We start from the raw sequence: 13,737 nt of genomic DNA, 5'->3' as shown, positions 1-13,737 counted from the left end.
GTACCATCTTTTCCTATTTCCTTAAAGAGATTGTGTAAGATTGGTTTATTTCTTCTTTTAACATCTGGAAGTATTTCCTATTGTGATATTTGGCCTGGAATATTCTTGATGGGAAAAATTTTAAATTCCAGATAATTTCCTTAATAGACCTAGACGTCTTCAGATTTTATATTTCTTCTTGTGTTAATTTGGGATAAAATTTCAAAATTTTTGATAAAATTATTAATCATATCCTTTATATTATATCCATAATGGCTGTAGATCTGCATTGATGACCACATTTGCACTCCTTATGCTGACAAATGGTACTTCTCCCTTATTTTTCTTGATCAGTTTTGTTGGGGCACTATCAATTTTATTCTTTTCAAGAGCTGAACTGTTTTCTATTTCATTAATTCATGCTCTACAATTTCTTTCTTTTTTTTTTTCATTTCTTTTTTAATTAAAGAAACTGTTTAGGGGTGTCTGGGTGGCTCAGTCAACTGAGTGTCTGTCTTCGGCTCAGGTCATGATCTCAGTCAGGGTCCTGGGATCGAGCCCCTCATCGGGTTTCCTGCTCAGCAGAGTCTGCTTCTCCCTTTCTCCACTCATGCTTTCTCTCTTAAATAAATAAATAAATAAATAAATAAATAAATAAATAAATCTTTAAAAAAGATTTTATTTATTTATTCATGAGACACAGAGAGAGAGAGAAAGAGAGAGACAGAGACACACAGGCAGAGGGAGAAGCAGACTCCCTGCAGGGAGCCCGCTGTGGGACTCGATCCTGGGGCCCCAGGATCACTCACGGAGCCAAGGGCAGACGCTCAACCTCTGAGCCACCCAAGCATCCCAAAAATTAAATAAAAAAAAAAAAAAGAAAGAAAGAGAAGAAAGAAAGAAGAAAGAAAGAAAGAAAGAAAGAAAGAAAGAAAGAAAGAAAGAAAGAAAGAAAGAAACTTTATTTTCTGTCAACATATTTCCATTTTCTGCTTACGGGTCTGTGGAAGAACAGCTTAAACCACTCAGTAGTCATTCCTATCCATTCAGTGGCCTGAGCAGTAGAAACTGCAGACCAGTCTTCAGGAGGAATCTGCTGAATGGGCATTGAAGGCACCTGCATACCTTCAGAGAAGTCTGGGATCTCCAGGAGCTGGAACAGTCCATTTACCCTGAAATTCTTCCTTTGTCACAGCCCTTTCAGTAGTGGCCTTATCTTCCCCTACAATCTATTTAGGATCTCTGCAGAAGCAGAAATCAGGCATGACCTCCTCTAAGTGTTCATGGGACATGGTGCCACACATGTACAGAACTCCTTGGGCCAGCATCTACCACATTAGACCCAAGAGTGAGCTCCCTTGCTGCACAGGATAGCAGTGTCCACATACAGCAGATGACTTGCTCTACCATTGGTGTGGTAGGCAGGTCAACATAAGACACCTCTGTGAGAGGCTGGTGGTCAAATCAGTAACCACCACCCAGAAGTCTTGGCTCCTGAAAGGCTGTCCGCATCTGGTTAGTGAAGGTTCCAGGAGTGAAGCGGCCAGTCATAGGGGTGGTTCCAGTAACAGGAACAATCATCCTACACAACTCCCTGGCCAGTATCCCTGAAGGTCATGACACTGGTATCAGTTGGGTTTCAGTGGCAACAATGGCATGAACTGAAGCTACTCCTAGGTTCTCTCCAAATTTATGATTAAAGATGTCATCACTTTAAGAAGCTACTCCTAGGTTCTCTCCAAATTTGATTAAAGATGTCATCACTTTTCCTTTTGTAGATGTACTGTTCCACTTAGAAGTCAAGTTGGTGGGTGGCCCGGGTAGCGCAGCGGTTTAGCACTGCCTGCAGCCCAGGGCGTGATCCTGGAGACCCTGAATCGAGTCCCACATTGGGCTCCCTGCATGGAGCCTGCTTCTCCCTCTGCCTGTGTCTCTGCCTCTCTGTCTCTATGAATAAATAAATAAAGTCTTAAAAAATAAAAGAAAAGAAGTCAAGTTTGTACCACCTAAGTGGGTTCTTGTCAAATAAGAAATTTGAGAACACCCTCTTCCTCCATTTGCAGGACATCAAATATTTTGGACATCGTGAAAATTTCCCTAAGCTATGACAGGAACCCAGAATAGTACTGTATGAATTTCTCTACATTCTTTTCTTAGATTTATTTACTATTCTTTTTCTAACTTCTTGCAATGGATATTTAAATCATTGTATTGTTTTTTTCTGTGTGTGTCTCTGTGTCTCTCATGAATAAATAAAATCTTCAAAAAAAAGAATATGTTTTCATGTTAAATTGACTCTTTTATCAACAGAAATGTCCCCCTTTATCCTTAGTAAGCCTTTTGCTTTCAGATCTACTTCTTGGGGATCCCTGGGTGGCGCAGCGGTTTGGCGCCTGCCTTTGGCCCAGGGCGCGATCCTGGAGACCCGGGATCGAATCCCACATCGGGCTCCCGGTGCATGGAGCCTGCTTCTCCCTCTGCCTGTGTCTCTGCCCCTCTCTCTCTCTCTCTTACTGTGTGCCTATCATAAGTTAAAAAAAAAAAAATCTACTTCTTGTCTAATACTGAACAACTTTCTTTTGGTTTGTGTTTTAATGGAGTATTTTTTTCCATACTTTAATTTCAAATCTCTTGGATCCTTGTCATTAGTGTGTCTTGCTTGAATACAATATAAACTTTAAAAAAGTTGAGAATTTTTGTCTTACAGTCCATTTGCATGGACAATATAATTACTGATGTAATATAATTAGTGATCAACAATGTTCATATTTAAAGATTTTATAAAAATTTATTTATTCATAAGACACACACAGAGAGAGAGGCAAAGACATAGGCAAAGGGAGAAGCAGTCTCCCTGTGGGGAGCCCGATGTGGAACTCCATCCTGGAACCCAAGGATCACGGCCTGAGCCAATGGCAGATGCTCAACCACTGAGCCACCCAGGCAGCCCTACAATGTTCCTATTTGTTATCTATTTATCTTGCCTATTCTATATTCTTTTTCTCTTGCCTTTTTTAAAATCAGTTTTTATTACTCCATTTTACTTTCTGTGGACTTGTTAGTTATACTTCTCTTTTACTCTAGAGATTACAACATGCATCCTTGGTTTATTAGAATCCATTATAAATTAGTACTTCTACCACTTCTCTGATAATGTACTTAGGTCCTGATTTTAGGCATTATTACATTTTCTTACAATCAGTATTTAGATTTGCCCTCAGTTTTGTACTTTCTGTAGTTCTTCATTTCTTCCTAAACTTCTTTTTCTGTCTGGGATCCCTTTTTGCCTGAAGAACTCCTTTTAGTATTTACTTGAGTCTACCGGTAGTGAATTATCTTCTTTTTTGTTTATCTGGAAATGTTTTTACATTGCCTTGATAATTTTTAAAATTTTATTTATTTATTTGAGAGAGAAAGAGACAGAGAGAAATAAGCAGGGTGAGAGGCAGAGGGAGAGAGAGAATTCTGAAGCAGACACCTCGCTGAGCTCAGAGTCCAACATAGGGCTCAATCCCAAGACTCTGAGATCATGACCTGAGCCAACATCAAGAGTCAGATGCTGGGACACCTGGGTAGCTCAGCTGTTGGGCGTCTGCCTTTGGCTCAGGGTGTGATCCTGCTACCGGGATCGAGTCCCACTTTAGGCTCCCTACGGAGAGACTGCTTCTCCCTCTGCCTATAGATGTCTCTTCCCCTCTCTCTCTCTGTGTATCTCATGGATAAATAATATATATATTTTAAAAAGTCAGATGCTGAGATGCCTGGGTGGCTCAGCAGTTGAGACTCTGGGTGTGATCCCAAGGTCGAGGATTGAGTTCTGCACCAAGGTTCCCTGTGAGGAGCCTGCTTCCCCCTCTGCCTGTGTCTCTGCCTCTCTCTCTCTGTCTCTCATGAATAAATAAACAAAACCTTAAAAAAAAAGTCAGATGCTTAATCACTAAGCCACCTAGGTGTCCCTAAATTTTTAATTATTTTATTTTTTGGATTATAGCTGACATACAGATTATACTGGTTGTGATATTAGTTTCAGGTGTACAACATAGTGATTCAACCTCTCTACGTGTTATATTATGCTCACAAGTGCAGCTACCATCTGTCACTATTGCCCTTACTTTTGAAAGTTATACTTCCAAGATATTACATGATCTTTTGACATTATGTTGAGAAGTTAAACCCCAGTCTTATTTGTTGCTTATTTGAATATAATGTTTTTCTCCCTTTTTAAGATTTTTTCTTCTTCTTTGGTTTTATTAGGTACTATGATGTCACATGCAGTTTTCTTTGTATTTATTCTGCTTGGTGTTTGTAGTGCTCCTTTAATCTATGACTTGATATTTATGAGTGTTAGAAAATTCTTGACCACTCTCTCTTTAGGGACTTTACTCATCATCTGTTACTTCATTTTGAAAGTCAAATTATTTGTATGTTAGACCTTTTTACAATATGAGATACAATTGCTATGTCTTCCCTGTGCTTCAGTCTTGGTGTTTTCTTTCTTTTTTTTTTTTTTTTTTTTAAGATTTTACTTATTTATTCATGAGAGACACAGGGCAGGGGTGGGGGGGGGGGGAGAGAGAGAGAGAGAGAGAGAGAGAGACAGGCACAGGGAGAAACTGGCTCCATGCACGGAGCCTGACATGGGACTCAATCCCAGGACTCCAGGATACCCTGGGCCGAAGGCAGGCGCTTAACCACTGAGCCACCCAGGGATCCCCAGTCTTGGTGTTTCCTTAATCTTTCAGTTCACCAATCCTCATTTCAATTTATCCAATCTGCTGGTAATCCTATCTACTGAGTTCTTAATTACAGTTGTTGGTTTCTTCAGTTGCAGAACTTCCCTTTAAACGGTTTTCATACATAACAGAAGATCATAGGGGAAGGGAGGGAAAATTAAAACATGAAACTAGAGACGGAGACAAACCAGAAGAGACTTTAAATCATAGGACAGTTGTTGGTTTCTTCAGTTGCAGAACTTCCCTTTAAACGGTTTTCATACATAACCGAAGATCATAGGGGAAGGGAGGGAAAATTAAAACATGAAACTAGAGAGGGAGACAAACCAGAAGAGACTTTAAATCATAGGACAGTTGTTGGTTTCTTCAGTTGCAGAACTTCCCTTTAAACGGTTTTCATACATAACCGAAGATCATAGGGGAAGGGAGGGAAAATTAAAACATGAAACTAGAGAGGGAGACAAACCAGAAGAGACTTTAAATCATAGGAAACAAACTGAGGGTTGCTGGAGGGTGAAGGGGGGATAACTGGGTGATGGACATTAAGGAGCGCATTTGATGTAATGAGCACTGGTATTATAGAAGACTGATGAATCAATGAGCTCTACCTCTGAAACTAATAATACATTGTATGTTAATTACTTGAATTTAAATTTAAAGATGTTTTCATAGATTTTAGTAAATTCTGGTAACATTTATTCATACCTGTCATCTATTTTGTTAAGCATATTATAGTCATTTTAAAGTCCATGTCTGATAACTCCAATATTTGTATCACTTGTGATATTTCTTTTTTTATAATAAATTTATTTTTTATTGGTGTTCAATTTGCCAACTTACAGAAAACACCCAGTGCTCATCCCGTCAAGTGCCCCCCTCAGTGCCCGTCACCCATTCACCCCCACCCCCCGCCCTCCTCCCTTTCCACCATCCCTAGTTCGTTTCCCAGAGTTAGGAGTCTTTATGTTGTCTCCCTTTCTGATATTTCCCACACACTTCTTCTCCCTTCCCTTATATTCCCTTTCACTATTATTTATATTCCCCAAATGAATGAGGTGATTATATTTCTAAACATATGTTTGTGGGACCCAGGAAATTTAACAAAAATCTCCTACCCCTGGACAAGCAGAACAGGACTAACTCCATTTTGTGCTGCACCCGCCACCTCCTGTGTGACCCCCACATGACCTGCTTATTGCTTAATGCGCTGCCCCACCCTAGTCAAGCCACTTGGCACACCCTTATTGGAAATCGGCTCATAACAATGTAACGCTGCCTTGTGCCCGCCAAAACTGCACGCCAATTCCGACCAGGGTGATAGGCCAGTTCAAACGGATACTATAGGGTAAAATGTAATTCAATTGGCCACCTGCATGTGGACCGACATGACTGCGCAACTTTCTGCGTATGTTACAATCCCACTAATCCCTATAAAGCTGCTACCCCTCTTAGCCTTGGGGTCCAAGTCCCTGCTCCGCTGTGTCGGGTATACTTGGACCCAGGCTCGAGCTTGTAAATAAACCCTTGTGTGTTTGCATCAGTGTCAGCTCCTTGGTGGTTTCTCATTCGCAATCTTGGGCACAACAATGTTCTTTCTCCTGGTGATGGTAACTTTTCTGCAGATTAATTTTTATTGATATATAACCACCTACCATATAATTTACTATTTTAAAGGGTTGAATCCAGTGGTTTTTTGTAAATTCTAAAATATGCAGCCATCACCACGAATTCCAGGGCATTTCCTACACTCCAAAAAGATATCCTATACCCATCAGCAATCAAACAGCCAAACTTCCAAGTGGTTGCAACATTTTACATCCCCACCAACAACGTATGAAGGATTCCATATCCTTCTCAATATTTGTTATTGTCAGACTTTTAAAATTACACTTATATAAGTAGTGTTATTTTTGTAGCTCATTTTGAAGACCTAGTGAGCAACTGGATTTAGAAAACTGCTGAAAATGGAATGCAGGGTGGTTACCAGTGATTTCATCTGTATGGCAAAGTGTTCAGCAGTGCAATTCACCAGATAGGAAATTCAGGAAGAAGCATGTGTGTTAAGTTCATGACACTAGGTTAAAGATTGTAGTAAGCAGTTGGCTTTTAAAGTTTGTCAGGAGAGAGGGGTCAAGTTCAGATATAAATTTCATCATCCTATTTTTCTTCTTCACTTTTTAAATTCCTCAAAGAACAGATGCTAATTAATTGTACTTTATTTCCTACTCCCTTTACAACTTCTTGTCATGTCAATGCCTTTTAGCTCCTCTACTTGTGACCATCAGGCTTTTATTTCCAGACTTCTGAAATATTTTTTTTTTACAGATTTTTAATTTATTCATGAGAGACACACAGAGACAGAAAGAGGCAGAGACATAGGCAGAGGGAGAAGCAGGCTCTACGCAGGAAGCCCGATGTGGGACTTGATCCCAGAACCCCAGGATGACATCCCAAGCTGAAGGCAGACGTTCAACCACTGAGCCACCCAGGCGTCCCTAAAATAATATTTCTTTTTGCTCTTTCCCCTTTTAGTTGTACTCTTCTGAAGGAAGCAAGATGATCATGCCATTCCTTGGTTCAATGACCTTCAGTAGCTTCCCATTACCTTGAGAACAAAATGCAAAAGTATGAAACTTAACCCAATCATAATTCTTTTCTATTTTGATACTTTTTATTTTTATTAAGATTTTATTTATTCATCATAGACATAGAGAAAGAGAGGCAGAGACACAGGCAGAGGGAGAAGCAGGCTCCATGCCGGGAGCCTGACGTGGGACACGATCCTGGGACTCCAGGATCACCCCCTGGGCCAAAGGCAGGCGCTGAACGGCTGAGCTACCCAGGGATCCCCCTGAATGTGTATTTAATAACTAAGCACATACTCCATATCATACTTCCTTGCTTCTGTGCCTTTATTGACTATTCCCTTCCTGCCGTATGCCACTAATCCCAACCTTCAAAACTCAAATCTCAGGAGCAACCCCAACTCCCCTCCCCCTTTTAAAAGATTTTATTTATTTACTCATGAGAGGCACACAGAGAGAGGCAGAGACATTGGCAGAGGGAGAAGTGGGCTCCCTGTGGTGAGCCTAACGCAGGACTTGATCCCAGGATCACAAACAGCCCAGAGCAGATACTCAACCACTGAGCAGCCCAGGTGCCCCTCCCTTTTCTTTCCAATAAAATTGAACCCTACCTACTCTGAGCTCTTATAAGCATCTTGTCTACCTCTGATTATACTGAGCCATATTTTCTGTACACATTGAGCTTTATCATATATGCTTTGTATATTCCTTGTGTATACTACAAAACCAAAACAAAAAATGCCTTGCACATAGTAAATAACAATGTGGGTTTTTAAAAAAATTACTTTTTATTTGAGAGAGAGCACAAGGAGGGAACAGGGGCAGAGGGAGAAGGAGAAGACAATTCCCCGCTGAGCAGGAAGCCTGGTGCATAGCTTGATACCAGGACCCTGGGGTCATGATCTGAGCGCAAGGCAGATGCCTAACCAACTGAGCCACCCTGGTGCCCCAATAACAATGTCTTAAATTGAAATATTAACTGGATGATTATGGGGGAATATTCAAAGTAAAGGACAGTAGTGGAATTTTAACAAATGGTTCATATTAGAAAAACAATTTGAACTTTTAAAAAAATGTTTCTAATTTTCAGTTGAAAAATTTGCATATATGTAGCCTATTATCAATATGTATATCAGAAATCAAAACAAACTCTGATAATTGTTACAACTTGAAAAAATCAGTATATCATTTTATTTTTAGACAGAATATGCTATACAAATTCATCATAGGCATTACTTTAGCTCTCATTTTTGTTCAATTGATAAATGACAAGATAAACACAGTGGTAGAGAAATCTTCAAACTTTGACATACGGAATTCTTTTTTAAAAAAATTGTTTCATATATTTAGGAACTCTGGTTAAATGGTAGTTATGAAGAAGTGATTTCAAACCACTAGTCTATGGGCTGCATAACTGAAAGCAAAGTAAGTCCATACTTGTGTTGACTATTGCAGGAACCTGAAAACTCATGCTCATTAAGAAAACCAAAACTAGGCCAAAGAAAAAGAAATTTTCTTTCTGAGAAAATCGGGCACTGGAGTTATGTAGTCAATAAGCTTAAGACCAGAATAGCATAGCATGTTCACACACAGGGAATTTAATGACAGATAACTAGTGTGAGCACAAGGTAGGACTCTCCCACTGGAGTCCATACCTCTCCCATGAGGCATGCTGATTATGAGTGAATGCCAATTAAGATATGGAAGAGATTTAAGTTTTCCCTACATTCTCTAATGTAACTTCTTTGATATACAATAATTAGGGCTCACGAAAGGTTTGAGATTATAATACATTTCCTTTTGAGCTGATTGCACACCCCATCACACTGATTTTTACAATATCTGATAAGGTTCTGCATTAATATTTTATTCATTTTTTGTAATGATAAAACTCTCCTTGTGAATTATATTTGATTAAAAGACTAGAGGCTTGTTTTGTTTTCTTTTACATTATAGCAGACAGAAATTTCTTTCCACTGTTGTTGACATTTAGTAATACTTTTATTCACATGGAATACTTTTTTTCCCCTGTTAATCACAGGACTCTTCCTCAGACTTTTTTTTTTTTAGTAATGTCTGAGCTCTCAAACTTTCACTGTAGAAATTAACGTTTTCTTCAGTGTGTGTGTTTTTAATGTAGCGTAAGAGTTGAGCACTGATTAAAACTTTTTTCATAATCATCAATAGTATTCCTAAGATTTTTTTCTGGTATAGTGTCTGTGGTACTGAATAAAGTCGGTGAATACTCAGAAGGTTTTCCCACATTTCCCACACTTAGACTGTCTTCCCCAGAATGAACTATCTCATGATTAATAAGATCAGAGAGTTGGCCAAAACTTCTGCTGCACTGAACACACCTGTGAGGTCTCTCCCCAGTGTGGATTCCCTGGTGTTCAATAACTTCTGTGCACGTGCTGAAAGCTTTCCCACACATATCACACTGATATGGCTTCTCACCAGCGTGGATTCTTTGATGGTTAATGAGATCAGAGCGCCGACTAAAGCTTTTGTCACACAGATCACATGAATATGGCTTTTCACCAGTGTGGATCCTCTGATGGAGGATAAGAGCTGAACACTGGCTAAAAGCCTTTCCACATTCAGGACATTTATATGGTTTCTCCCCAGTGTGGATTCTCTGGTGTTTGATAAGGTCTGAGTTCTGGCTGAAGCTTTTGCTGCACTGTGTGCATGGATATGGTTTCTCTCCAGTGTGAACTCTCTGATGAAGAATAAGGTCAGAACTCTGACTGAAGGCTTTCTCACAATGATCACAATGATAGGGCTTTTCCCCAGAGTGTACTCTCTGATGTTTAGTGAGGTCTGAGCTTTGACTAAAACCTTTCTTGCACTGGTCACATGCATATGGCTTCTCTCCAGTGTGGATTCTTTGATGTTTAACAAGGTCTGAACGACGACTGAAACTTTTAGTACAAGCGCTACATGGATAGGGTTTCTCTCCAGTGTGGATTCTCTGATGCAGGATAAGATTCGAGCTCTGACTAAATGTTTTCCCACACTCATCACATTCATAGGGCTTCTCACCTGTATGAATTCTATGATGCTTAACAAGGTCTGATCTTCGACTAAACATTTTACTGCACTGGCTACAGGGGTAAGGTTTCTCTCCAGTATGAATTCGCTGATGATTCATAAGATCTGAAAGCCTACTGAAGGTTTTGCTACACTGATTACAGGGATAGGGTTTCTCTCCAGTGTGAATTCTCTGATGCAGAATAAGGACTGAGCTTTGATTAAAAGCTTTACCACATTCGTTACACTTGTAGGGTTTCTCTCCAGTGTGGATTCTTCGATGTTTAATAAGGTCTGAGTTCTGACTGAAACTTTTGCTGCACTGATTACAGGGATAGGGTTTCTCCCCCGTGTGAATTCTCTGGTGCAGAATAAGATCTGAGCTCTGACTGAAGGCTTTTCCACACACGTCACATTTATATGGTTTCTCCCCAGTGTGGATTCTTTGATGTTTTATAACATCAGAACTCTGGCTAAAATGTTTGTTACACTGGTTACATGTATAAGGCTTCTCTCCAGTATGGATTCTCTGATGCTTAACCAGGTCTGAGCGCTGGCTAAAGCTTTTACTACAATGACTACACTGATAGGGTTTTTCTCCTGTATGGATCCTCTGATGGATAATAAGATCAGAACTCTGGCTGAAGGCTTTCCCACATTCATCACATTTATAAGGTTTTTCACCAGTATGGACTCTTTGATGCTTAATAAGGTCTGAGCTCCGACTGAAGCTTTTAATGCACCAAGTACAAGGATAGGGTTTCTCCCCAGTATGAATTCTCTGATGCAGAACTAGAGCTGAGCTCACACTAAAGGCCTTCCCACACTTGTCACATTCATAGGGTTTCTCCCAATGGGTTCTTCGATGTCTAATAAGGCCTGTACTCCAAGCAAAGCTTTGCCCACATTCATCACAGTTATGTTGTTTTCTTTTAAAGACGTTATGATCCTTCTCATTTAATTTATCCCCAAATTCACAGAATCCTCCGCATTCAGAATCCTGGAGAACATCATCTGTGGGGTTGCCAGACTCTTCAGGCAATGGTTTGATTTTTGTTGTAATTTCCTCCTCTGAAGCCATCTCTCCAATCTTGGTCTTAGTCTCACCATCTAGAACAATAAAAAATCCAAATGGAATGTATTCTCTATACCGTAAGAAAGTCTGAGGTGAAACAGATCAGTATTTACCTATAAAATGCCATCACAATATGACAGGGCTCCAAAACACTGAAAATTATCTCTCAAAACAGCAATTAGAAAGAATCAATAAGTAATGGGTCATAATAATCATTTAGTGAAGCAGCTTACCAGATATGTTCTATATATGTTTGTCACAGATCTGGGAGTATTGAAACCTTGTCATAGTAATTATGAAAATTTGACTAAATTAAAGCTAACACACAAGCAATTTATTAACATCAGTAAGGTAAGCAATGTGAAAGAGTACTTGAAGGAGAGGGGAGGAGGGAAAGGAGGAGGCGGCAGTAGCAGCCTGGCTGTCACTGGGAAGACCACCATCCAGGTTGATCAGAGGCTGCTATTAGGGGAAAGAAGTATCCATGTCCAGGAATGGTCATGACAGAATTCTGAATTTTCAAAAATAGGTCTATATAATCTCTCACCTCTTTTGTCCTGATTACAAGGAAGTGGCTAAGAAGATATGATCCCATTTTAGAAAGAGCCATATTCAATAATCAGGAAAAGGTTAGGGAGGTGGGATCAGAAATCTCTTCTGAGCTGAGTTTTGAAGAGGCCATTCCCATGCTTAACAATACCAGATGCCTGTGATGGTAGGGAACATGGTATGGAGGTGTGATGGTAGGGAACATGGTATGGAGGTATGATAGTAGGGAGCTCCACTGAAATTTTTTACTATCAGTCCACTGTTAAATGGTGTTGACTATAAAAGGCATGCCATGGTCAGACTGCAAATGGTCTACATAGCTAAAAACGTGTCATATTAATTTCAAGGGCAAAATAAAAACAAAACAAAACCTCATGCCTCCAAGTAGAGGCTTCTTCCCTTTGTCAGAGGCAAAGGCATTGGAAAAAGTGAAGTGTATGGGTAAATCTAGATGTGTACTGACTGATTGAAGCACTATGAATGTCTTATGGAATTTACAATATAGAGAGAATTAAAATACCTGGCAAAGATAGCACAGGTGAAGGGAGGTGAACAGAGCTAAAACACTAGAAGACCTTTGGATTGTCCTAGAAATAATGAATTAAGATAAACTGTAATGAATCAAATTTTTATGTTGTGATTTCTTTTTTTTTTTTTTTAAAGATTTAATTAATTTATTCATGAGAGACAAACAGAGAAGAGAGAGGCAGAGACACAGGCAGAGGGAGAAGCAGGCTCCATGCAAGGAGCCAGATGCGGGACTCGATCCCGAGTCTCCAGGACCACACCCCGGGCTGAAGGTGGCGCCAAACCACTGAGCCTCCTGGGCTGCCCTATGTTGTAATTTCTTAGGCAACCTTTTTCAACCAGGGATCTATAGGAAAATAAAACAAAATGATCTGAATGACCATTTTCTTAATTGTCCCAAAGATGTACACAGCCAGTACCATAATAGATGTATAGGAGAAACATTAATACATTAATTACAATGAATGCTTTAGAGCACTGGGGCTTAATTTCTCACAGAATCACATCTGAAAAAGGCTACTATGAGGTATCATTACTTATGAGGTAATAAACTTCTGAGGTAATAATACCTCATAGCAGTTTATTGCTTAATAACAATAAAAGAATGTGTAAGCAATAAGCTAATAGAGAAAAAATGTTAAAACAAAAGAACCTGATAATGTAAAATTGAAGATAAAAGGGAAAAAAACAAAAGATAGGATAAATAAAAACAGATAAGAAGACAGTACATATAAATCCAAGCATCAACTATGTTGTATGTAAATTACTCCAATAAAAAGCAAAGCAAAGGCAACAGCTAACATACTTCATGGTTAAACATTGAATGTTTTTCTCCTAGGAACATGGGAGCAAAACAAGGATGCCCTCTCTTACCACTTTAATACCATACAACCACTACTCAATATTACTAGCCAATGCAACAAGACATGAAAAAGAACTGAGAGATACAAATAAGAAAAAAGTCAACTGTCTACTTCTAAGCTGCACAATCACATATATAGAAAATTCTAAAAAAAAAAAATAAAAATTCTAAAGTGTCTCAAAAAAGTTATTAGACCTTGTACATGAGTAATATACAAAACCCAACTGTATTTCAGTATACTAGCCATGAACAATTAGAGTCTAAAATTATAAAACATTTTTAAATTACACCAAAAATGAAAAATTTAAACACAAATTCAACAAAATACGTGTAAAATATCTTTACAATGAAAACTATAAAACACTGCTGAGGGAAGTTAAAGATCCAATAAAC

General features: G+C 39.1%; 1 protein-coding gene across 5 annotated transcripts in view; it reads right to left on the bottom strand.

Annotated features, from left to right (window-relative positions):
- Positions 1-8,455: 8,455 nt before the first annotated feature.
- ZNF397 (zinc finger protein 397) overlaps positions 8,456-13,737 on the bottom strand; it is a 42,757-nt gene continuing 37,475 nt past the window's right edge. For 4 of the 5 annotated variants that reach the window (XM_025996970.2, XM_025996968.2, XM_025996967.2 and 1 more), the window contains exon 3: positions 8,456-11,440. In XM_025996970.2, the coding sequence (XP_025852755.1) occupies positions 9,429-11,440 (2,012 nt within the window). In that variant the 3' untranslated portion in view covers positions 8,456-9,428. The remainder of the gene's footprint in view (positions 11,441-13,737) is intronic. The other variant, XM_072732194.1, reaches the window with a different exon arrangement.

This window comes from Vulpes vulpes, chromosome 13 (assembly GCF_048418805.1).
Source record: "Vulpes vulpes isolate BD-2025 chromosome 13, VulVul3, whole genome shotgun sequence".
Taxonomy (NCBI): Eukaryota; Metazoa; Chordata; class Mammalia; order Carnivora; family Canidae; genus Vulpes; species Vulpes vulpes.
Note: the sequence above shows the minus strand (reverse complement) of the source record. Positions and strands in the feature narration are given on the sequence as shown.